At 47.9% G+C, this 25,933-nt stretch overlaps 1 protein-coding gene across 1 annotated transcript; it reads left to right on the plus strand.

Annotated features, from left to right (window-relative positions):
- The first annotated feature begins 165 nt into the window (after positions 1 to 165).
- Positions 166 to 21,891, plus strand: LOC125447812 (prolyl 3-hydroxylase 1-like). Its single transcript, XM_059643629.1, has 10 exons — positions 166 to 258; positions 1,004 to 1,056; positions 1,217 to 1,323; positions 2,018 to 2,145; positions 2,364 to 2,459; positions 2,571 to 2,718; positions 3,062 to 3,170; positions 20,746 to 20,821; positions 20,990 to 21,130; positions 21,645 to 21,891. Exons 1-10 carry the CDS (start codon positions 211 to 213, stop codon positions 21,867 to 21,869), a joined length of 1,131 nt encoding a protein of 376 aa, XP_059499612.1. The 5' UTR covers positions 166 to 210; the 3' UTR covers positions 21,870 to 21,891.
- The last annotated feature ends 4,042 nt before the right edge of the window (positions 21,892 to 25,933 follow it).

The following is a 25,933-nucleotide window of genomic DNA, read 5'->3' on the forward strand; positions in this document are numbered from 1 at the left end:
TCTTTCTCTCCCTCTTCCCCTCCCTCCGTTTGTCTCCCCCCTCCCCTGCCCCTCTCTTACAGCTCCTCCGCGCCCCCCCCCGCCAACTCCCGGCTGCCCTCTCTTCCCCACACCCCCCTCCCCTCCACCCCCTCCGACTGTCTCTCTCACACTCTCCCTGTCTTCCAGGAGATTAAAAGTTACATTGAGAAGTCCCTCTTGCAGAAGGAGATGTTGTACCTCGCAATGGAGTCTCTGGGACATCACTTCACTGATCCGGTAAGAGATTGATGTTCCTTTATCTTTTTCTCTGTGTCTCTCTTTGACACTCTCTCTCTCTCCCCCCATTCCTCACTCACCCCCCCTCCACCCATCTCTCTCGCTTCCGCTCCCCGTCACGCGTTCTCTCTCCCCATACCTTCTTCCCCTGTGCGTGCTCTCTGTCTCTCTCTCTCTCAGCCCCTCGCATGCGCTCTGTCTCTCCCCCTTCTCCCCTCACGCGTGCGCTCTCTCTCTCTCCCCCCTTCTCCCCCTTGCATGCTCTCTCTCTATCATCCTCCTCCCCCCTTGCACTCCTTCTCTCCTCCATGCGCTCTCCCCAGTCCTCCGCATCGCAAAGTCTCTCTCTCTCTTCCCCCCTCCTCCACCTTGCGGTCTCTCACTCTCCCCACTCCTCCCCTCCACACGCTCGCTCTCTCACTCTTTCCCCCCCTTCTCCCCTCCACACACTCTCGCGCTCTTCCCAACCCCTTCACCCCCTCGCGCGCTCTCGCCCCACCTCGTGCAATCTTGCGTGTGCTCTCTCTCTCTGTCTCTCTCTTTCTCTTGTCACTTTTCTTACCATCTCTCTCCCTCTGTCTCTCTCAGTCTGTCCATCTCCCTGTTTCTTTGCGTCCTTGTCTCTCCATTTAAGGAATAGGCTTGAGGGGCTGAATAGCCTCCTGTTCCTGTGTAACGGTGGAGATGTGTTGATATTTAAAAGTTTGAAAGTTTCTGAACAAGTTCTGAATTTTTGTTTCCTCAGGATTCCTGGACGCCTCGTGAACTCATCCCACAGTCGTTTCAGAGCAACACCAGGTACCTCAGTTATAATTACCTCAGCGCCGACTGTCTGACAGCGTGGCACAGCACTCCCTCAGCACCAGCCTTCTGGACGAGATGATGATGCGGGGACGGTGGGTGGGAGTTAACGTGTTGCATGGTGTGATCCCAAGTTTCTTGCCCTTGTCGCCACCAGGAAGGAGAACAAGAGTACCCATCACCCGCCCAAGGCCACAGAGGGGGCACTGGTCAGACAACAGAAATCCGACATGGGGCAGGAAGACATCCTGGACAGGCTAAAAGGTCAGTGTGCACCTTGGAGCTGGGAGGTTGGATCGGGGTTGTGGAGGGGTGAAGAAGAGTGAGGAGGAACGAAATAGCACCTACTCCTGTCGGGGACAAGTCTTGCCTAAAAAATTCCACATGGCAGCTGGAATGACACAAAGACCTTTTGCGAGCCATGTACCCAGGAAAAGATTGACCAGGATTGGAGGCAACCCAGAGCAGGTACACCAGGCTGTGATCCCGGTGATAGAGGGACTGCCTCATGAAGGGAGCTCTGGTCCATACTTGGAGAGCGTGGCCCTCCCTCAGTGCTGACTCTCCGACAGTGTGGCCCTCCTTCGGTGCTGAATTCTCCGGTGTTGCCCTCCGGTGTTGCCCTCCCTCAGTGTTGACTCTCCGGCACGGCCCTCCCTCCATGCTGACTCTGGGGAGAGTGCAACTTTATTGAAGACTGTTTGGGTGATGGTTCTTGATGGGGGAGATGTGGCGAGATTATTTCCTCCTTGTGGGAGAGTCTTGGAACAGTGGGTGGGTGATCTCGGATGAGGGGCTGCCCATCAGAAACTGAGATAAGGAGTCCCTTCCCCATCGGAGGTAAGGTGCATGAATCTGTGGGTGTCCTTCGGTGCAGAGGGATTTTTGATGGGGTGCCGTTTCTGTGGTCGGATTCTCTGTGTAATGCCAGTGCTCCCACCACCCCCACCTTCCGCAGCCTCTGCCCCGTCCCTGGCCAAGCTTCAGCTGGCGATGGATGGAGTCCGCCTCCGAGGCACGGACCGGTTGGTTTTTGATGGCGCCCTCGCCCGACAGGAGTGTTCCACCTTGCGGAACGTTGCCCACGTGAGTATTTGGGTCAGGGTGTTTGGCGGACGGGGGTCGCGGGTCAGGAGGGGTTTGTGGGTTAACAAATGTGGGCGGTAGAGGGTTGGCGGGGTGGGGCAAGGTGGAGCCGTATTGGAGGTGATATCCAAATTGCTGGCCCTGCAACAGAGCTCAGTAACTTCCCGTCTCTCTCTCTCTCTCTCTCTCTCTCTCTCTCTCGCTGTCAAACCCCTCAGACTGTGGCGGCACTGCAAGAGGGGAGCCCCAGAGATTCCTCAGCTGGCCCTTGGAGCGACAACCTTGAGGAGCTTAGCATCTGGCGAGCTCTGACGGTGAGATCCACAGCGGAGATGCGGTCTATGCGTGATGAACTTTCCCAGATATGGTGATGACCTGCCCCTCTCACCTCCCCCCCGCCTCCCACTCCCTCTGTGTGTTTACAGCTTGCCCGTGACTCCCTCCTTGAGCTGCCTGCTGCCCGCTTGTATTACGATGCCAGCACACGAGTGCAACGCATCACACAGCAAATCTTTGGCACGCTTCCTCTTCGACCGTCCATCTCCAACTTATCCTGTCGGGGTCCGGTGACAGGTAAGTACCTAACCGACATTGACAGATGGAGCTTAGGGTCCGAGTTTTGGGGTGTTAAGGGAAGAGCTCGGCAGTCTGACTCTGCTCAGTCCCGAGCTCCATGGCACACTTGAAGTTTGCAGGAGAAAGCCATGGTTTGATTTATTTTGCCGGGGGTGGGAGGGGTTGGTAGTGGGGAGGTGGTATCTTTACTGCTCTGTTTCTGATCCAGCCATTTCTGTTCCATATTTCTTCCCCACAACCCTGGGTTTCTTTCCCACCCGCAGTCGGGCTGTGCTCTTTAACTGCAGTATGTGTCACTTGCCTGTTTTAAACCCCACGCACCCACCCCGAATTCTTGCAGGAGACCAGGCGTCTGGTGAGGACGAGGTGTCGAGGGACCCGTGCCACTGGGAGCCAGAAGGGTCACAGTGTTGGAGGGAGTCGCTCTCAGCATTGACCGGTGACTACAGGTAACAGGGAGCTGGGAGACACTGTCTAGAACATCAGAGAAACAAGTGCACATCCGGGTTCAGCGGGGGATACAGAAGGCAAATGGACTGTCAAGTTTGTTCGAGAGGGTATGGAGTCTAAAAGTAGGGAGGATTTTTATTAAAATGAGCCAGAATACTGCGTGAAGTTTTGGGGCCCCGTACCTGATGAAAGACCGACTGGCGTCGGAGCTGGTCCAGAGCAGGTTCACTCAGCTGATTCCAGGGTGTGGGGGGACTGTCTTATGAGGAGAGGTTGGGTACGTACTTGTTGGAGTTTAGAAAAATGAGAGGCGAGCTAATTGAAAATTCTGGGTCGGGGGGTGACTTGACAAGGGAGACATGCAGAGATTGTTTTCCTCCTGCGGGAAAGTCTTAGGACCAGAATGAGGCAGATGGAGCTGAGGAGAAACTTTTTCCCTCTCTAAAGTGGGGTTAGTGGTGTTGGGGGTGTGGGGGAGTTGCAGGGTAATCTGTGGGATCCTGTCTGATGTAGTGTGATACACTTTGATGTAGAGGTGATACACTTTGGTAGGAGTAACCGGTAGGCAAAGTACTGGGCTAACGGTAAGATTCTTGGTAGTGTAAGTGAGCAGAGAGATCTCGGTGTCCATGTACACAGATCCTTGAAAGTTGCCACCCAGGTTGACAGGGCTGTTAAGAAGGCATACAGTGTTTTAGCTTTTATTAATAGAGGGATCAAGTTCCGGAACCAAGAGGTTATGGTGAAGCTGTACAAAACTCTGGTGCGGCCGCACTTGGAGTATTGTGTACAGTTCTGGTCACCGCATTATATGAAGGATGTGGAAGCTTTGGAAAGGGTACAGAGGAGATTTACTAGGATGTTGCCTGGTATAGAGGGAAGTTCTTATCAGGAAAGGCTGAGGGACTTGAGGCTGTTTTCATTAGAGAGAAGAAGGTTGAGAGGTGACTTAATTGAGACATATAAAATAATCAGATGTTTGGATAGGGAGAGCCTTTTTCCTCGGATGGTGACGGCGAGCACGAGGGGGCATATCTTTCATCCCTCAATTTAAAGCTATAGGACAGATGTCAGAGGTAGTTTCTTTACTCAGAGAGTAGTAAGGGAATGGAATGCTTTGCCTGCAACGGTAGTAGATTTGCCAACTTTAAGTACATTTAAGTCGTCATTGGACAAGCATATGGACGTACATGGAATAGTGTAGGTTAGATGGGCTTGAGATCGGTATGACGGGTCGGCACAACATCGAGGGCCGAAAGGTCTGTACTGTGTTGTAATGTTCTATGTTCTATGTTCTATCAGGGAGCAGCCTGGTGTCCCAGAAGGCTAGGTCTGCAGGACGTGTAAACCAACTGCAACTGTCAGGTGCACAGATTGCTATCACAGAAATGCCTAAGTGTGGAGCTGGATGAACACAGCAGGCCAAGCAACATCTTAGGAGCACAAAAGCTGATGTTTCGGGCCTAAACCCTTCATCAGAAAAGGGCCTAGGGTCTAGACCCGAAACGCCAGCTCTTGTGCTCCTAAGATGCTGCTTGGCTGCTGTGTTCATCCAGCCCCACACTTTGTTATCTTGGATCCTCCAGCATCTGCAGTTCCCATTATCACAGGCATTTCTGTGGCTGTGAACAAGATTCTAGGATGGTGTATTGCCTTCCTCGTGCCAGGGTCATGGATGTCTCGGAGTGGGTACAGGATATCCTGAGACTGGACGGAAAACACAGAAGTCGTTGTCCACGTTGGCACAAATTACTTCGCGGAAAAAGTAGCAAGGAGTCCTGTGAGGACAATTCATGGAAGGGAGCTAAAAAGCAGGACCGTCTGAGTAATAATCTCAGGATTACCACCCATTGCATGGGCTAGTGAGACTCGGACAGAGAGAGAGTACCATTGAGCACATGGCTATAGAGTTGGTGTAGGAGGGAGGGCTTTAGATGTATGGACCAATGGGATGTGTTCTGAGGAAGGTGGGACCTGTGTAAGAAGGATCGTTTCAGCCTGAACTGGAGGATCACCAATATGCAGAGTGGGAGGTTTGCTAAAGCTCTTTGGGAGGGTTTAAACTAGTGTGGCAGAGGCTTGGGAACTGGTACAACAGGCCAGTAAGTGCAGGGACTGGGGACAAAGGAGAGACTGAGATGTGCGTTGCGCAGAGTAAGAGCAAGCAAGGGAAGTCGCGGGGCTCAGAGGGACTGGAGGTCTCGAGTGCATTTACTTCAAATAAGAAATATAGCAGGTAAGGCGTACTATCTAAGAGCATGGACTACTGCATGGGATTGTGATGTTATTGCCATTACAGACATATGGTTAAAGGAGGAACAGGACTGGCAGCTTAAATATTCCAGGATGTTGCTGTTTTAGATGGGACAGTAAAGGAAACAAAAGGGCTGGGTGGAGTTGCATTGCTGATTAGGGATCACATCACAGCTGTATTGAGGGAGGACACATTGGAAGGATCTTGCAGTGAGCCATTATGGGTGGAACTCAGGAATAGGAAGGATGAAATTACAATGTTGAGAAAAAAAATCAAAAATTGCTGGAAAAGCTCAGTGTGGCTGCACCTGTGAAGACAAAAAACTCAGTTAACGTTTCGGGTCTGGTGACCCTTCCTCAACTGATGGTATCTTGGAAAATGTCGGTTTATATGTTGAAAATAGGGAGTTGGATGGGGCAGGGAGTACATGATAGGTTAGAACCAAAAGAGAGAAGAACAGTTTACTGGACAAAGGAGTTGATAATGATCTGGCTGGACGGGTGAATAGTTGTTAACGGGGTCTGTTAGTGACTAACAATGGGTAGTTTGTAATGGCAAGTGATGTGATAACAAGGCCTGGCGTATGGGGTAGGGAACTAGGACGTGGGAGAGTTTAGACCTTAAATTATTGAACACGATATTGAGCCTGGAGAGTTGCAGGGTCCCCAGGAGGAAAATGAAGTGTTGCCACTTTCAGGGAACTGTGGACCTGCACACCCACGTTAATGTTCCCAAGGGCTCTGGCATTTACAGTATAATTCACACCTAAATTTGATACTTCAAAATGCGTCACGTCTCATTTGTCTGGATGAAACTCCATCTGCCATTTCTGTGCCCAAGTTGCCAATCCATTTATATCCTGTTGTATGCTTTCACAATCGTTGGCATTAACAGCAGCTCCACCAGTCTTCATATCATCTGCAAACTTACTAATTAGACCACCCATACTTTCCTCCAGATCATTTGTATACACTGCAAACAACTTAAGACTGATCCTGTGGAATACCACTCGTTAGCAATTTTCATTTTGAAAAACACCCTTCCACCATTACCCTCTGTCTTCTACGACCAATTCTTCTACGAATCCATCTAGCCAGCCCGCCCTGAATCCCATGTGATTTTAGCCAAGGTGATTAAGAAGGCATATGGCATGCTTGCCTTCATTGGCTAGCACATGGGGCACAAGAGTTAGCAAACCAAGTCGCAGCTATATAAAAGACTTGGAGTATTGTGTGCAGTTTTGGTCACTACACTGCCAGCAGCTTTGGAAAATGTGCAGTGAAGGTTAATCAGAATGTTGCGGAGAGTGATAGGAGCCTGGAATGCAATGCCAGAGGAGGTGGTGGAAGCTGGTATATTGGAGATATTTAAGAGGCATCTGGATGGTTACAGTAACATGGAGAGAATCTGGTCGCCCTATTATAGGAAAGATGTGGATGCTTTGGAAAGGGTTCAGAGGAGGTTTACCAGGATGCTGCCTGGACTGGAGGGCTTATCTGATGAAGAGAGGTTGACTGAGCTCTGACTTTATTCATTGGAGAAAAGGAGGAGGAGAGGGGACCTAATTGAGGTCTACAAGATAATGAGAGGCATAGATAGAGTTGATAGCCAGAGACTATTTCCTAGGGCAAAAATGGCTAACACGAGGGGTCATAGTTTTAAGCTGGTTGGAGGAAAGTATAGAGGGGATGTCAGAGGCGGATTCTTTACACAGAGTTGTGAGAGCATGGAATGCGTTGCCAGCAGCAGTTGTGGAAGCAAGGTCATTGGGGACATTTAAGAGACTGCTGGACATGCATATGGTCACAGAAATTTGGGGGTGCATACATGAGGATCAATGGTCGGCACAACATCGTGGGCTGAAGGGCCTGTTCTATGTTCTATGTTCTATGTTCAGGCCGAATCAGGGCAAGAGGTTCTTTTTTCAGTTTTGTCAGGGCGTGATGGTCAGCACAGGCTTGGAGGGCTGGAGGGCCTGTTCCTATGCTGTTTATTCTCTTCTATTCTTTATGATCGTGGCTGTCATTGTTCAAGGATGAGGGGGATTTTTAACTGAGGATTAAAGGCAGGAATATGGAAGTCAGGGAGGATCAGCTGCAGTCTGTGGCAGAGCAAACCCAATGGGCTGTATGGCCTAAATCTGCTCTCCCCTCTCGTGTTGCTGCCTATGCATCTCCATCCTTCTCTCGCTCACTCTCTGTCTTGGTCATTTCCCCATGTTGCTGACTCTCTCTCTGTCCCCAACACACTGTCTTTCTCCCTCTCCTTTCCACCCCATTTCAGAAGATGTTTACCACTGCATTGACTGATCATCATCACCCCCTCCTTTGGCTTGTAGCCTCATTGGTTTGTGCAATACAATGTCCTTCCAATTTCCTTCACCTTCTCATTCCTCCAGACATACTTTTCTCTCCACTTCTGGGAGAACTCTTTTATGTCTTCCTCAGTCAAGACAGAAACAAAAGAACTACTTTGTTTCTCCAAACTCTCTCTCTCACCCCATAATAAATTCTCCCATATCTGCCTGTAATAGGGCTGTAGTGTAGCTTTCACCTGCCCCCCCAGCCATAGAAGCTTTTACAGTCCTATGTTGCTTTCACTAGTTTGTGTAATCTGAATGTAATCAAGAAACAATGTAATTGCCTCCACACAGTCTCGCCTTTTGATGGATTGTCTTCGGTGCAATAGCTCAGGTAATTAGCCCCTCATTGATTACTTCACTGGCTTACCAGCTCAGATTGAACTACCTTTATCAACATCATAAACAAGCACGGTTTATGTTTTGAATTCTTGATTCATCACTCCAGGATGACATCCCCTGTTGTTTTGGAGCCCTGGTTGGTTTACTCAGTTGACATAGCCATGCCTGAGTCATATTCAGCTCACAGGAAAACGGTCATGATTGTTGGAGGTTAGTCATCTCAGCTTCAGGACATCTCTGCAGGAGTTTCCTCAGGGTAGTGTCCTGGGAACAATCATTTTCAGTCACATCATCGATGAACTTCCCTCCATCATAACATTAGAATTGGGATGTTATCATTACTGAATCCTCCTCCACTATCAATGTCTTGGAGGTTATCATCTCCCAAGAAAGAGAATCTCATCATTGGTCCCTTGACGTTCAATGGTGTTACCATTACTGAACCCCCTCCTATGAACAGCCTGAGGGTTACCATTTTCCAGAAACTGAACTGGATCCAGCCAAATAGATCCTGTGGTTGCAACAGCAGGTCAGAGGCTGGGGATCCTGTAGTGAGTACTTCACCTCCTGGCTCCACACACCCCAACTCCCCAAAGCCTGTCCCACCATCAACAAGGTGCAAGTCAGGTATGTGATGGGATATTTTCCCCCCCTGCCTCCCACCACCGGTTAAGGATGGAGGCAGCTCCAACAACACTTGGGAAGCTTAACTTCATCCAGGGACAAAGCAGATCCCACTCGACTGGTGCCACATTCACAAATATCCATTCCGTCCACGCACATTCACAAATATCCATTCTGTCACAGCAGTGTGTACTGTCTACAAGATGCACTGCAGAAAAACACCTAAGATCCTCCGACAGCATCTTCCAAAACTCATGATCACTTCCATGCAGAAGGACAAGGGCCGCAGATAAATGGGAACAGCATCCCTTGTGAGTTGCCCAACGAAACCCAGCACACAATACCAACATGGAAATATATCAGCTCTCCCTTCATTGTTACTGGGTCAAAATCCTAGACCTCCGCCATTGAGAGTCTTCAGATTGCAATGCTTCAACAGGGCAGCTCACCACGATGTTCTCAACGGGCAAATAATGGCCGGGACAATAAATGCCGGCTTCAGCAAGCAATGCCTGCATCCCATAAGTGAATATAAACAAAAAGCTCCTATCTTCTCACATCTTCTGATTTCTACCATGCACACTGACTCTACAAATGTCCCTTTACTCTCTCGTAGCTCCACCCAAACAGATTCCACACATTGTACATTTTTTTCCCAATCCGAGTCTGATTCCCCGAGTTGAGCATCATTTCCTTTATTATCTGTACTTTCTCATCTGTTCCTTTCCTACGCTTCAAATGTTATCCTTGGGTTCGGAGTCCTGTTCACCTTGCAAACGCATTTCCTGGCGATGAAACTATACTAGTGTCACTCTTAATTGCTGTTCTCTCTATATATCTCTCCCCAGTTGTTATCTTTCTGTCTCTATCTCTCATCCTCAGTCCCTCTCTTCCTCTCTTTGTCTCACTTCCCCCTGTCCCTGACAGTCTCAGTCTGAGTCCCTCTCTCCCTCTCTCCCTCTCTCTTTCCCCCCCCCCTCTGTCGCCCCCCTCCCCATATCTCTATGTCTATCTCTCTCCCTCAGTCCCAGTTCCTCTTTCTTGCTCAATCTCTGGCAGTTGGTCTCCCACTCTCTCTCTGTCTTTCTCCGTTCATCACTCTCTCTCTCCCCTCCACTCCCTCAATTTCTCTCTTCCCTTCTTCCGCTTACTGTCTCTATTTCTCTACAGTACTCCGTCTCATTCTCTCACTCTCTTGAGACTCAGGGTACCTCTCTTTACCTACCACTCACCTTTTCTCTGTTTTTCTCTCTCTCTTTGTGTCTCCCATTCCCTCTGTCTCTCCGTATCTCCCCCTCTTTATCTCAAGGTCAACGGTGATACAACACCAGGTTATAGTCCAACAGGTTTATTTGGAGAAACAAGCTTTCAGAGGCACACTTCTTATTGATGTGAGAAAGGTGGCATCAGACACAGAAAATAAAAATAAAATATTAAAGGGTCATAGAGCTGTTGTGAATGTATTGAACAAACCTATGATGGCCTGCTAAATCTTTAATCAGTTCGAAAGGAGATGCAGGTTTCGATTGGTTGGTAAGAAAATCCCAGAATTTATTTCAAGTCACTGTCCAGAGATATCTAAAGGTTTTGTCAGTACATGAGAGGTAATATCCCAGGTGAGACAATGCATTTTTGGTGTTTAGCCTTGCTTAGAATCTGTCTGTGTTTTAAGATAGATTTAGACTGTTTTTATTTCCGAACTTGGAATTTATAAAATTCCACATTGAGTGACTTTCTACAAATTGTGTGCTTTTTGAGTAAAATAGAAAGTATCTGTAATTGCAAACTCACCCCATAGATTTGTGTGTGTGTGTGTGTGTGTATATACTCTTGCGAGAGAGAGTGTGTGTTTGAGTATGTATGAGTGAGAGAGGGTCTGTGTGAGTGGATGGTAAAGGATCACCTTTAGTGCAACATGAATGCAAGATCCCGGTTGAGGCCATCCTCATGGGTAGCAATCATGGCTATCAGCCTCTGCTCAGTGACTCTGCATTGTTGTGTATTCCAAAATCCATCTTGCAGGACGTATACTCAAAGATCCGAGGCCGAATTTTCTTGACTGCTGAAGTGCTCCCACACTCAGCAGCGGGGGGAGCATTCCTGCCTGGTGATTGGTGTAAGGTATCCATTCATCTGTTGTCATAACGTCTGCATAGTTTTGCCAATATATCATGCCAAGGGGCATCCATGCCTGCAGCATATGGGAGAGACAGTGTTGGCCAAGTCACATGAGTATCTGCTCTGCATGTGCTGCGTGGTGTTCCCACATGGGATGGTAGTGTCCATGTCAAAGATCTGCCATGCCTCACAGAGGTGGCCATGACAAGTGTTGCAAAGTGTTATGGTCGATGTTCCCTGAAGGCTGGGTAGTTTGCTGCAAATAATGGTCTGTTCAAGGTTTGCGGTTGTTAGAAGGCAAGAACTGGATGCTTAAGGAAGATCTTGGCTTAAGGAAGATCATTGATGATGTGTTGAAGGCTACAAAGAAGATAGCATAGTTTCTCCGCTCCTGGGATGGACTGGACGATGACAGTTACCTTATCAGTCATATCCCTTCTGAGGAATGGTTTTTCACTGTGGCATGACAGAACCAGCGATTGAGGAGTTGAGCATTGTTGCCTGTTCTTCCCCTTGGACACCTTCAAGGTGTCCATCACATTCTCTCCCGTCTGAACGGATCCTGTGTATGCAGAGGACTTGTCTGTAGGGGATGGCTGTTTTTTAATGAGTTTAGGGTGGAAGCTAAAGAGGTGCAGCATTGTGAGGTTATCCATAGGCTTGCGGTAGAGTGAGGTACTGAGGTCTCCGTCCTTGATGGAGATGCATGTGTCCAAGAATAAGACTGATTCTAAAGAGTAGTCTGTGTTAAGTCTGATGGTGGGACAAAACTTGTTGACATTGCTGTGTAGAACATTGCTTCTGTGCAATAGACCCTAAAAACAGTCAGCTTCTAGAGAAGCAGATGTGTAGAGATTGCCAATTGCTATAGGAATAATAAATAATATTAGGTGGAGATTTTAAATTCATCTGAATTGACTGGGCCACCCAGAGTGTAAAAGGCCCAGACAGGGTGGAATTTGTCAAATGTGTCCAAGAATGATTTAGAAACCTATGTGTAGAGGTCTCTATTCAGGAGGGTGTAACACTGGACCTCTTCTTCAAAAACAAGATGACATGATCATTATCACAAGATAACCTTCCACATTAGACAGGGGTTTACCTGCACGTCCGTCAACTTGGTCTACAGTATCCACTGCTCCCAATGTGCCCTCCTCTATGTCAGTGAGTCCGAATGGAGACTTGGACTGTTTTGTACGGCACCTGGACTCTGTTCATGACAAATGACAAATGACGACACGTTTTGGTTGCAAACCATCTCGCCCAATCTCTGGGTGACTTCTCCATTGTCAGCTTCCTCCAGTGCCACAATGATGCCACCACACAAACCGGAGGAGCATCACCTCATATTCAGCATCGAGAGGCAGCAGTCCAATAAACTAAACATACATTTTACCAGTTTCAAAATCTCCCCACCTCTGGCCTCACTCCATAACCCTCCCTCTCATCCCCATGTTCTTGACCTGACACAACCTGTCCCTCTTCTCTCCCACTTATCTGCTCCTCCCAGGTAACTGTTCAATTCACACCACTGCTTACCTGCACTCACCTATCACCATCGCACCTACCTTCTCCAGCCCCACCCCTCCTCCGTCTATTTATTTCTGAGCTGCCTTCTCCCTCCCCATTTCTGAAGAAAGGTCCTGACCCGAAACATCAACTTTCCTGCTCCTCTGATGCTATCTGGCCTGCTGTGCTTCTCCAACTTCACATTTTTCTGTCTCAGACTCCAGCATTGGCAGTTCTTACTATCTCTCAGGAAGCAAGGTTGGGCAAGTGACTGAAGTGTTAGTCGGAGAGTGCTTTGGGTCCAGTGACCGTAACACTCTCAGTTTTAACATAGTTGTGGAAAAAGATAGCTCAGGTCCACAGGTTAGGGTGCTAAACTGAAGCAGAGCCAGTTTTGGAGCCTTTAGGCAGGATCTAGCAGCAGTTGATTGGGTGAATATGTTTGAAGGAAAAGGAGTGACTGGCAAATTGAGGTTTCTAAATGTGTGGTATCAAGAATCAAGGGACAATATGTCCCTGTGAGGTTGAAGGGAAAAGCTGGCAGGTTTAGGGATCCCTGGCTGACAAGGAATATTGACGCTCTAGTCAGGAAAAAGAAGATGGCATACATTGTGCTAAAGCTATCAGGCTCAAGTGAATCCCCGGATGCCTATTAAAAATGTGGGAGTGCACTCAAAAGAGAAATTAGAAGGGCAGAAATAAGGCATGAGATTGATAAGGTTAAAGATAATCCCAAGAGGTTTTATGCTATATTAAGAGTAAAAGTGTGGCCAGGGAGAGACTAGGTCCCCTTAAAGATCAGCATGGCTGTCTATGCGTGGAGTCACAGGAGATGGGAGAGATTTTTAATGAATATGTCTCCTCGGTGTTTACTGAGGAAAGAATCATGGATGCTATGGAAATAAGGGAAACTAATGGGGATGTTTTGGACTGCATACACATTTCTAGAGAGGTGGTTTTTGCAGCCTTCAAGTGCATTAAGGTTGATAAATCCTCTGGGCCTGAACAAGCCCGACCTTGGATGTTGTGGGAGGGTAGAGAAAAAATTTCAGAGGCTCTTGCAGAGATTTTTGCTTCATCTTTAGCCACTGGTGAAGTTTCAGAAGGCTGGAAGTTGGCTAATGTTGTTCTATTATTTAAGAAAGGTAGCAACGACAAGCCAGGGAACTACATACTGGTGAGCCTGACATCAGTGAGAGGCATGTTATTGGAGAAGATGCTGCGGGACAGGATCAAACAACATTTGGATTGTCAAGCTTAGCAGGTCTGGTAGCATCTGTGGAGGAGGAAACAGAGTAAACTGTTCTGAGGAAGGATCACCGGACCTGCCAGACCTGCTGAGGTTTTCCAGCAACATTGTTTTTGTTCCTGATTTACAGCATCCGCAGTTCCTTTGGTTTTTATTTGGATTATCAAGGCCTGATTAGGGATAGGCAGCATGGATTTGTGCACAGGAAGTCACGACTGACAAATCTTTGAGTGTTTTGAAGAGGATTCCAAGAGAGTAGATGAGGATAGTGGATGTTGCCTATAAGAGCTTTAGTAAGGCCTTTGACAAGGTCCAGCATGGCAGGCTAGTCATGAAAGTTAGGTTGCATGGGATCCAGGGAGAGCTAACTAATTTGGATTCAAAATTGGCTCAGTGGTTGGAAGCAGAAGGTGATGGTTGGATGCTATTTCTCGGACTGGAGGCCTATGTTTAGTGGAGTACCACAGGGATTGATGCTGGGGCCTTTGTTATTTGTTAGTTATGTAAATGATCTGGATGTTAATGTATAGGGCAAGTTTGCAGATAATACAAAATTAGGAGGTATCGTTGAAAGTGAGGAAGACTGTCAAAAATTACTGAGGGCTCTTGATTACATGGCGACCTGGGCTGAGAATTGGTAAATGCAATTCAATACGGATAAGCGTAAGGTGTTGCATTTTGGAAGTCAAACCAAGACAGGACTTATACAGTAAATGGTAAGGTCCTGAGGAGTGTTGTGAAGTACAGTACACAGTGCATTGAAAGCGGTGTCACAGGTGGACAGGATGGTGACATGGCATTTTGAAGTTGGTCGTCATTGGTCGAGGCATTAAGTATAGGAGTTGGACTGTCATGTTACAATTGAATAAGTTGTTGGCCATACTAAGTGTATTGTGTGCAGTTTGGCCACCCAGTTATAGGAAGGACACAGTTAACTGGAAAGCGTGCAAAGAAGATTGATGAGGATGTTGCCAGGACTAATTTTTGGGGAGAAGTTGGCCAGGATAGGACTTTATGGAGAAAGAAGTGTGATCTTATTGACATGTATAAAATCATGAGGGGCATAGTTAGGATGAATGCATATTGCCTTTTTCCCAGGAACGGGGAATTGAAATCTAGGTGAGAGGGGATAGATTTGAGATGGAGCTGAGAGTCACCTTCTTCACACAAAGAGTAGTGTGTGTATGTGGATTGGGATGCCAGAGAAAGTAGTTAAGGCAGGGGGTGGGGAACTGGATATTTAATTAACAGAGGATGAGGTATTCAGCCTTCCAACAGACACAACAGGGAGTGACGTTGTTTATAAAGAGATGCGGGCAATGGAGTGTAATTGTGGACACAGAGCTGGTTTGAGGTGTGTATACTTCAAAGATAGAAGTATAAGAAATAAGGCGGATGAACTTGGAGCATGAGTCGGTATTTGGAACTACTTGGATGTTGTTGCTATGACAGAAGCTTGGGTAACTCAGCGAGAGGAATGGCTGTTGAAAGTTCCGGGATTTGGATGCTTTAAAAGAAATAGGGAGATGGAAAAAGAGCCGGGGGAGTGGCATTGCTAGTCAGGGATAGTACAGCAGATACTGAAAGGTAGTTCGAGAATGTTATATCTACAGAGTCAGTTTGGGTTGAGGTCCAGAACAAGAAAGGAGCAGTCACAAGGGTGGCGCACTGGTAGTATGGTGCACTGACCTCTACATCGCCGAGGCCAGACGCCAACTCTCCGACACCACCTCCTACCGCCCCCTCGATCATGACCCCACACCCGAGCACCAAACCATCATCTCCAACACCATTCATGACCTCATCACCTCAGGGGACCTCCCACCCACAGCCTCCAACCTCATTGTTCCCCAACCCCACACGGCCCGTTTCTATCTCCTTCCCAAAATCCACAAACCTGCCTGCCCTGGTCGACCCATCGTCTCAGCCTGCTCCTGCCCCACCGAACTCATCTCCACCTATCTGGACTCCATTTTCTCCCCTTTGGTCCAGGAACTCCCTACCTATGTCCGTGACACCACCCACGCCCTCCACCTCCTCCAGGACTTCCAATTCCCTGGCCCACAACACCTCATCTTCACCATGGACGTCCAGTCCCTAAACACCTGCATTCTGCATGCAGATGGCCTCAAGGCCCTCCGCTTCTTCCTGTCCCGCAGGCCCGACCAGTCCCCCTCCACCGACACCCTCATCCGCCTAGCTGAACTCGTCCTCACCCTCAACAACTTCTCTTTTGACTCCTCCCACTTCCTACAGACTAAGGGGGTGGCCATGGGCACCCGCATGGGCCCCAGCTATGTCTGCCTCTTTGTAGGTTACGTGGAACAGTCCCTCTTCTGCACCTACACAGGCCCCAAATCCCACCTCTTCCTCCATTACATTGATGACTGTATCGGTGCTCTCTTGCTCCCCCAGAGGAGCTCGAACAGTTCATCCACTTCACCAACACCTTCCACCCCAACCATCAGTTCACCTGGGCCATCTCCAGCACATCCCTTACCTTCCTGGACCTCTCAGTCTCCATCTCAGGCAACCAGCTTGTAACTGATGTCCATTTCAAGCCCACCGACTCCCACAGCTACCAAGAATACACCTCCTCCCACCCACCCTCCTCCAAAAATTCCATCCCCTATTCCCAATTCCTCCGCCTCCGCCACATCTGCTCCCAGGATAAGACATTCCACTCGCGCACATCCCAGATGTCCAAGTTCTTCAAGGACCGCAACTTCCCCCCACAGTGATCGAGAACGCCCTTGACTGCGTCTCCCGTATTTCCCGCAACACATCCCTCACACCCCGCCCCCGCCACAACCGCCCAAAGAGGATCCCCCTCGTTCTCACACACCACCCCACCAACCTCCGGATACAACGCATCATCCTCCGACACTTCCGCCATCTACAATCCGACCCCACCACCCAAGACATTTTTCCATCCCCTCCCCTGTCTGCTTTCCGGAGAGACCACTCTCTCCGTGACTCCCTTGTTCGCTCCACACTGCACTCCAACCCCACCACACCCGGCACCTTCCCCTGCAACCGCAGGAAATGCTACACTTGCCCCCACACCTCCTCCCTCACCCCTATCCCAGGCCCTAAGATGACTTTCCACATTAAGCAGAGGTTCACCTGCACATCTGCCAATGTGGTATACTGCATCCACTGTACCCGGTGTGGCTACCTCTACATTGGGGAAACCAAGCGGAGGTTTGGGGACCGCTTTGCAGAACACCTCCGCTCAGTTCGCAACAAACAACTGCACCTCCCAGTCGCAAACCATTTCCACTCCCCCTCCCATTCTTTAGATGACATGTCCATCATGGGCCTCCTGCAGTGCTACAATGATGCCACCCGAAGGTTGCAGGAACAGCAACTCATATTCCGCTTGGGAACCCTGCAGCCTAATGGTATCAATGTGGATTTCACAAGCTTTAAAATCTCCCCTTCCCCCACCGCATCCCTAAACCAGCCCAGTTTGTCCCCTCCCCCAACTGCACCACTCAACCAGCCCAGCTCTTACCCTCCACCCACTGCATCCCAAAACCAGTCCAACCTGTCTCTGCCTCCCTAACCTGTTCTTCGTTTCACCCATCCCTTCCTCCCACCCCAAGCCGCACCCCCATCTTCCTACTAACCTCATCCCACCTCCTTGACCTGTCCGTCTTCCCTGGACTGACCTATCCCCTCCCTACCTCCCCACCTATACTCTCTCCACCTATCTTCTTTTCTCTCCATCTTCGGTCCGCCTCCCCCCTCTCCCTATTTATTCCAGAACTCTCACCCCATCCCCCTCTCTGATGAAGGGTCTAGGCCCGAAACGTCAGCTTTTGTGCTCCTGAGATGCTGCTTTGCCTGCTGTGTTCATCCAGCCTCACATTTTATTATCTAGGAGCAGTCACTTTGTTGGGTTTGTTTTTACAGACTCCCTAATTGTTGCAGAAAAGAAGAGGAGCAGATTGGGAGGCAGATACTGGAAACGTGCAGAAGTTGCAGTGTTGTAGTCATGGGTGACTTCAACCTTCCAAATATTGATTGGAAACATTTTAGTTGTAATAGATTACATGGAGCAAATTTTATCCAATGTGTTCAGGAAGGATTTCTAACACAGTATGCAAATAGACCAACACGAGGAGAGGCCACTTTGGATTTGATGCTTGGCAATGAATCCGACCAAGTGTTAGACTGGTTGGTAGGAGAGTGTTTTGGCGGTAGCGAACATAACTCTGTTTCTTTTACAATAGTCATGGAAAAGAATAGGTACATACAGCAGGGTAAGGTTTATAATTGGGGGAAGGGTAATTACAATTCTGTTAGGCCAGAACTGGGTAACATAAAATGGGAACAGATGCTGTCAGGGAAGAATACTATTGAAATATGGAGATTGTTTAAGGAACGCATACTGAGTGTGCTTGATATGATTGTCCCTAGCAGGCAGGGAAGATGCGGTCAAGTGAGGGAGCCTTGGTTCTCGAGAGGTCGAACGACTGGTTAAGAGGAAGAAGGAGGCTTATATAAGGTTCAGGAAACAAGGGACGGAAAAGGCTCTAGAGGGATACAAGTCATCCAGGAAGGAGCTGAAGAAAGAGCTTAGGAGAGCTATAAGGGGATGTGAGAAAACCTTGGCAGATAAGATCAAGGAAAACTCCATTTTTTATATATTTGTGAGGACTAAGAATGACCAGAGAAAGGGTAGCGCTGATCAAGGATTGTAAATGGAATTTGTGCATGGAGCCATAAGATATAGGAGAGGTCCTTAATGAATAACTTTCTTTGGTATTCACAACTGAGAGGGACCTAGTTGTAGTGGAGGACTGTGTGAAACAGGCTGGTAGTCTGGAGGTCGATGTCAGTTAGGAAGATGTACTCGGAATTTTGATGAAGATAGGTTAGTCCCCAGGCCTGATGGGATTTATCCAAGGATTCTATGGGAAGCAAGGGAAGAGATTGCAGGGCCTTTGGCAATAATTATCTTTTTAATTATCTTTTTGTCTTCACTGTCCACGGGCATAGTACCGGAAGATTGGAGAGAGGCAAACATCATTCCCTTGTTCCAAAAAGGGAATAGGGGTAACCCCAGAAATTACAGGCCAGTTAGTCTTACATCACTGGTGGGTAATTATTGGAAAGGGCTCTGAGAGATAGGATTTATTATCACTTGGAAAGGCACAGTTTCATTCGTGGTAGTCAGCATGGATTTGTGAGGGGTAGATCAAGCCTCACAAATCTTACTGAATTCTTTGAAGAGGTGACCAAGAATGTGGATGAACGTACAGCAGTGGATGTGGTACACATGGATTTAAGTTAGGCATTTGCTAAGGTTCCCCATGGTTAGCTCATGCGCAAGGCAAGGAGGCATGGGATCGGGGGGTATGTGGCAGATTGGATTCAGAATTGGCTGACCCTTAGAAGACAAAGGGTGGTAGTGGACGGAAAATATTTAACATGGTGCTCAATTATGAATGAATATCACAAGGATCTGTCCTGGGTCCTTTTCTATTTGTGATTTTTGTAAATGATTTGGATGAAGGAGGTGGAAGGGTGGTTTAGTAAGACTGCGGATGATATGAAGGTGGGTGGAGTTGTTGATAGTGCAGAGGGCTGTTCTAGATTACAGAGGGGCATTGGTAGGATGCAGAGCTAGACTGAGAAGTGGCAGATGGAGTTTAACCCTGAAAAGTGTGAGGTGATTCATTTTGGAAGGACAAACTTGAAAGCAGAATACAGAGTTAACGGAAAGATTCTTGGCAGTGTGGAGGAGCAGAGGGATCTTGGGGTTCATGTCCACTGTTCCCTGAGAGCTGCCACCCAGGTGGATAGAGTTGTTAAGAATGCGTATGTTGTGTTAGCTTTCATAAATAGAAGGATTGAGTTCAAGAGCCATGAAGTTATGCTCCAGCTATACAAAACCCTGATTCAGCCACGTCTGGAGTACTGTGTCCAGTTCTGGTCGCCTCATTCCAGGAAAGATGTGGAAGCGTTGGAAAAGGTGCAGATGAGATTTACCAGGATGTTGCCTGGAATGGAGGGAAGGTCTTATGAGGAAAGGTTGAGCGAGCTAGAGCTTTTATCTTTAGAACGGCGAAGGATGAGAGGTTACTTGATAGAGGAGTACAAAATGATCAGAGGTATAGATAGAGTAGACATCCAGAAACTTTATCCTCGGGTGGAGGTAGCTATTATGAGGGGGCATAGTTTTAAAGTGAGTGGAGGTAGATGTAGGGGAGACATCAGAGGTAGGTTCTTTACTCAGAGTGGAAGGGGCATGGAATGCATTGCTGGAGAGGGTAGTAGAGTCCCCCTAATTGGGGGCATTTAAGTGGCTATTAGATAGACATATGGATGATAGTATAAGGTAGGGGTGGGGGTTAGATAGATCTTTGGCTTAGGGTAAAAGTTCGGCACAACATCGTGAGTCAAAGGGCCTGTACTGTTCTATATTCTAAGGCAGGTGCAACAGGAACATTTAGAAAAAAAACATTTGGATAGGTGCATGGATAAGAAAGGTTGGGGGGGATATGGACCAAAAGCAGGCAATTGGAACTAGCTCAGTGAGCACCATGTGCAGCATGGACCAATTTGGGCTGAAGGGCCTGTTTCCATGCTGTAATACTCTATGAATCTAAGGCTGTTGTTGTTTCAGTAATTTCTCCATACACAATCTCTCATTCTCTCTGTCACGCACATGTGTGCATACGCATACCAATCTATGGGGTGAATTTGCATTTGCAGATTTGTAATTGCATATATATTCTATTTTATTGAAAAAGCACACAGTTTGTAGACAGTCACTCAATGTGGCATTCTATAAATTTCCACTTTGGAAATGAAACCGGTCTAATTCTAGGTTAAAACACAGATGGATTCCAAACAAGGCCTCATGCCTAAAATGCATTGTCTGACCTGAGCTGTCATCTCTGGTGAATTGACAAAGCCTTTAGATGTCTCAGGGCACTGACTTGAAAGAAATTCTGGCATTTGCATTTTAATCAAAACCTGCATCTCCTTTCTAACTGATTAAAAATTCAACAGTCATTTTAGTTCAATGCATTCACATCAGCTCTACCAACCTTTGATCTTTTGCTGTCTCTCTGATTTTAAATGTCTCTCATTTTTGTTTTCCAGAGCCTTTCTCTATCTCAATGATGAATTTGAAGGAGGGGAATTTTACTTTGCAGATCGTGGAGGCAAGAGAGTTTCAGTGAGTGACCCCACATGCTCAGAGAGAACGTAACTCTGTATCTAACTCCATACTGTTCCTGCCCTGAGTGTTTGCGGGGACAGTGTAGATGGACGTTTACTTTCTATCTAACAGTGTCTGAGGGGGTGTACAGGAGACATCTGCCAACATCTGGTCTCTCTGTCTCAGGAGGAAATCTCCCCAAAGTGTGGCCGACTGGTCATGTTCCTGTCTGGACAAGAGAATGCACACTCTGTCCGCCCGGTGACAGAGGGGCAGCGCTGTGCCCTCACCTTGAGTTTCACTGAGAAAACCCAAGATGAGCAGGAGGTTTGTATATACCGATTTTGTCTCTCCCTCTGTCTCCATCTTTCTGTTTGTCTCTGTCTTTATTTCTCATTCTCTCTTTCTGTCTATCCCTCCTCTTCTGTCTCGTTCTCTCTGTCTGTTACAATTTTTTTTAATTTGATACTCACTCTCTCGGTCTCTCTAATTCTCTTCCTCTCTGTCTAAGCTTTTCTCTCACTCTCTCCCTCTTTCTCTCTTCCCCCCCAACTGCCTGCCTCCTCTTCTCTCTGTAACACACACACTATGTTGTTCTATCTGTTCCCCCTCTCTGATATTCGTGCTCTCAGTCTCTTCTCTCTCTCTCTCTCTCTCTCTCACTCTTTCTGTCTAAATGTCTCTCTCTGTCTCCATATGTCCCTGTTGCGCGCTGGCCATTTCTTCCCCATCCCCTCTCTCTGACATCCTCTGGACACTATACCTCTACCTCTACCTCTCTACCCCCTCGCTCACTCTTGCTTCCTTTCACTGTAACACTTTCTCCGTCTGTCTCTCTCAGGCAAATCCCAGTGTGGAGAGTTTATTGGAGTTGCTGTACCCGGCATCCTCCACCCTTGGTGAGCCTGAACAGATACCAGGCCCTGAGCATGACCGGGAGTCCCCTGAGCAGCAAGAGAGAGCCCACAAGGAGACTCAACGAGCCCGGGACGGGAGGCAGCGGCAGTACAAGAGACCTCAGCCCGTGACAGGGGCAGAGAGTCCTGCTCTCAGGGACGAGCTCTGAGTCTGCATTGGAGGGTGTGTGTGCGTGTCTGTGTTGTGGTGGGTACTTGTGGGAGGGGGGGTTGGGGGCATGGATGTGTGTGGTGTCCATGGGGTGTTGGGGGCAGGTGGGATGGTGTCGGGAATTCACCCATGAGTTTGACTGACGTGGGACTGTGTGTGCGTGTGTGTTGCGCGTGCACACACACACACACACACACACACACACACACACACACACACACACACACACGTGTACGTCTGTCTGTCTCTAGAGAGACAGAGAAAAGGGTGATTTGACGGCTCTCCTGTACGAATAGTTAGCCACCGCTGGCCGGTTGCAGGTGATGCTGGCATGTTGTGTTTGGGCATATGGATGGGAGGTTGGGGGATGTGGGGCTGAAAAGGAACATGTTACTGCCATCCCACTACTGAATATACAAACAGTCCCTCTCACACTCCCATAGCTACAGGCATCTCCCACAAACATATTGCTGATACAGGCAGTCTCTCACATACATGCTCTACATAGGCATCTCATAGACCCATACAAGCAGTCTCTTACCCACACATATAGACATCTCTCACATCCATGCAGGGGGTCTCCCCGACACGCTACGTACGTACAGATGTCTCACAGGCAGTCACACACTCACGTGCCTGTAGGTCTGTCTCACACCCATATATGTGGTGACTCCCCATGCATACACATTCCACATATAAACAGGCAGTCTCTTACACTCTCCATACATACAGGCATCTCATACTCACTCCCATATTTACAGGCACCTCACACCCAGACAGATGGCCTGACACACACACTCCACACATACAGGCATTTCTCGTGCACATTCCCTTATATTCGGGTGGTCTCTCTCACTCATGCATACAGTAGGTCTCTCACACCCATAAAGATAGTCACACACATGCAGGCAACTCACTCACTCCCCATACTTACAGGCATTTCGTACACACACACACAGAGGCGTCTCACACAATCTCACGTATACAGGCAGTCTCACACGCATTCCCTATGCAGGCTGTCCTATACACTACTCTACATATAGGTGTCTCAACACAACCATACAGGCGGTCTCTCACACTCCTCATACATAGATATCTCCCAGACCCATGCAGATGGTCTCTCACTCACTCCCCATATATACAAGTGTCTCACACATCCAGACAGGTGGTCATACAAACACATACTGATGTCTAACACACACACCCATACAGGTGGTCTCTCACACACTCCCCATACATATTAGAATCTCTTACATCAATACAGGTTGTCACATGCAGACTCACATCCATACAGGCATGCCACACACCCTTATAAATGGTGTCTCACACACCATAGAACTTCACAATTGGAATATTGCTTACAGTTCTGGTTACCATCTACCGGAAGGATGTGGAAGCTTTGGAGAAGGCACACAACATGTTTACCAGGATGTTGCCTGGTAAGGAGAGATTTTAGCTGTGAAGAAAGGTATGGATAGAATGGAAATTGAGAATTTATCCCAGAGTGGAGGGGCCAATTACTCGGGGGCACAGGTTCAAGGTGCTGGGGTTGGGGGGTGGGGCTGCAGTTTACAAGAGATGTATGAGGCAAGTTTTTCAGACAGAGTGGTAAGTGCCTGGAACGTGCCGCTAGGGGAGTTGGTTGAAGCCAACACAGTAGCTGGATTCAAGAAGCATTTGGACAAATACATGAATAGGAAGGGAAGAGAGGAACATGGATCCTGAAAGTGAGAACAGTTTTATGGAAAGGCAAAATGTGGTGGAGCAGGGTCGGGGTGGGGGGTGCTGGTGGGGAAGGTGGTTGCTGTGTGCAAAGGACCTGTTCCCACGATCTTTGTACATCAGGCATCATACACCCATACAAGCAGTCACACATGCACACCTCGACATACAGGCACCTCATACATCCATGCAAGCAGTCTCTCTCTCTCTCTTCCCACCCCGCCACTCCATACATACAGGTGTCTCTCACAACCAATACACACACAGGCACCCCATGCACCCATACAGGTGGTCTCTTACACATACAGATGTGTCACACCCATACATAGCTGTGTCTCATACATACATCCAAGTGGTCTCTCAAACACCGATATGTGCAATTCACACACAGAGGACACCCATGCACATATGGGCCGTCACACCCACGTAGACAGGTACACACACCCCAATAACTACGGGCAGTATTATGCACGTTCCCCATACAGACATCTCTCTCACCCATACATGTGGTCTCTCACACTCGCACATCTCCCTGGACAGCTGATGTTTCACACACCCATATGGCTGCTCTCTCTCACACTTGCATGCGCACAGGTACACGTACTCCTACAAACAGTCTCTCTCTCACAGACCCATACAGGTGTACTCAAACACATTCACTCCATGAGGCAATTCCACCCACCCCTACGTGGACAGTCAGGTGCATATACATTGTCAGACAGACATAGTCAAACACATGCACATCATGACAGGCATTCACGCCTATTCACAACAATGCACATTCAGATGCTTACAACCCCTACACATACATGCATACATAAACAGAATACAGGCACATTCCAACAACCCCTCACACCCACACAATGTCACACAAACCCACAAAAGCGACACACTACATGTACTGAGAAATAATCCTGTGACAACGCTGGGACTATGATGGGAATGCTCTCTTTTAAGTATGTATAGCTGAGTCATTGCAGTGTTAAATATTTTTATGCAGGAAATATATCTTCTTTTGTTGTTTGCTGTGTTAACTTGCTTCATGTATTTAATCCAGTATCACACTGGCAGTGTTCTTCCACTTTTTATACCCAGTGTCAGCATTGAGTTTTCTCAGGAACAAGGACAATATAGAGCTACCTCTACATGACCATGACATCAAAGCCTACTCCAGCTTCTTTATACCCCGTATCACTATTGAGCATTCTCAGGGATAATGCAGAACTCCGTGTACATCGCAATGATGATGTAGCCTTACCCCCTCCCCCAACTTTATACCTAGTGTCTGCATGGAGGAGTCCAGGGAACAGGGACAAGCCAGAGCTTTGTCTACACCACCATGCTGGCGTCACCTATTCCTTTCCAGCAATTTATACCCAGAGTCAGCATGGAGTACTCCCAGGGACAGCAGCAATGCAGAGCTCTCTCTACATCACCATAAGGGTGTATCCTAATTCCCCCACTCCCCCCATGCCTCATTTTATACCTAGTCAAGGGGTGTTGGGGCTGGAGGAGGTGAGGGTGGACTTGTAAGAGACAGTGATCATTTAGAAAGACGCTGGGAAATGAGCTTGCTTATTTCTGAGTGCAAACAATTAATGCAGTGGAGCTGGCTGCAACTAAAATTTGGCAGTGCAAAACAATTCCTGGGTAATAGCTTTCAAAGAGCAGGTCAACTGAGACACAGTACCTCAAAAGGGAATGGGAGGACCACCAAAGAGCGAGTCCCCTGCATGGCCATGCAAACAGAAATTGAAGTCAAGAAGTGAACGTGTGCTGGTGAAGACTGGTGGAGAATGGAGAGGAAGGTAGTGGGGAGGGGTGAAAGCATATACAAGAAGTAAAGAGGGATTACAAGAAAAGACTGAAAGCTAAGATAAACAGGAATTTCAGATTGTCCAGTTTAAGTTCAGAGCTTGGGAATCTGCAATTAGTCAGGATAGAATGCGGTAGACCAAAAAATGATTAGGGAGACTCAGCAGTGACTTTTAAAGGTTAAAATTGTGCCAAGCGAAGCAGCACTAGGTTTTGAAAAGCCTGTCAATGAGATTGGGACTCTGGATACAGTGCATACAGACTCTAGAAGGCGTTTGATGCAGTGCCACATGAAAGGCTTCCACAGTAAGTGATAGATGTGAAATGAAAAAGAGATCAGGACAAAGGAAGGGAGCCAGCAGTAAATAAAGCACACGGCACCCTCGGCTTTATTGATCGGGACATAACCTACGAGAGGAAGGACAATAAAGCATAAGGCACCATCAGGTTTTGTATTTTTGTTTTCTTTTCTCTATCTCTGTATACATGATTATCTCTGCATTATCCCCCCCGTTAGTACATCTG

Source organism: Stegostoma tigrinum, unplaced genomic scaffold, assembly GCF_030684315.1.
Source record: "Stegostoma tigrinum isolate sSteTig4 unplaced genomic scaffold, sSteTig4.hap1 scaffold_144, whole genome shotgun sequence".
NCBI lineage: Eukaryota > Metazoa > Chordata > Chondrichthyes > Orectolobiformes > Stegostomatidae > Stegostoma > Stegostoma tigrinum.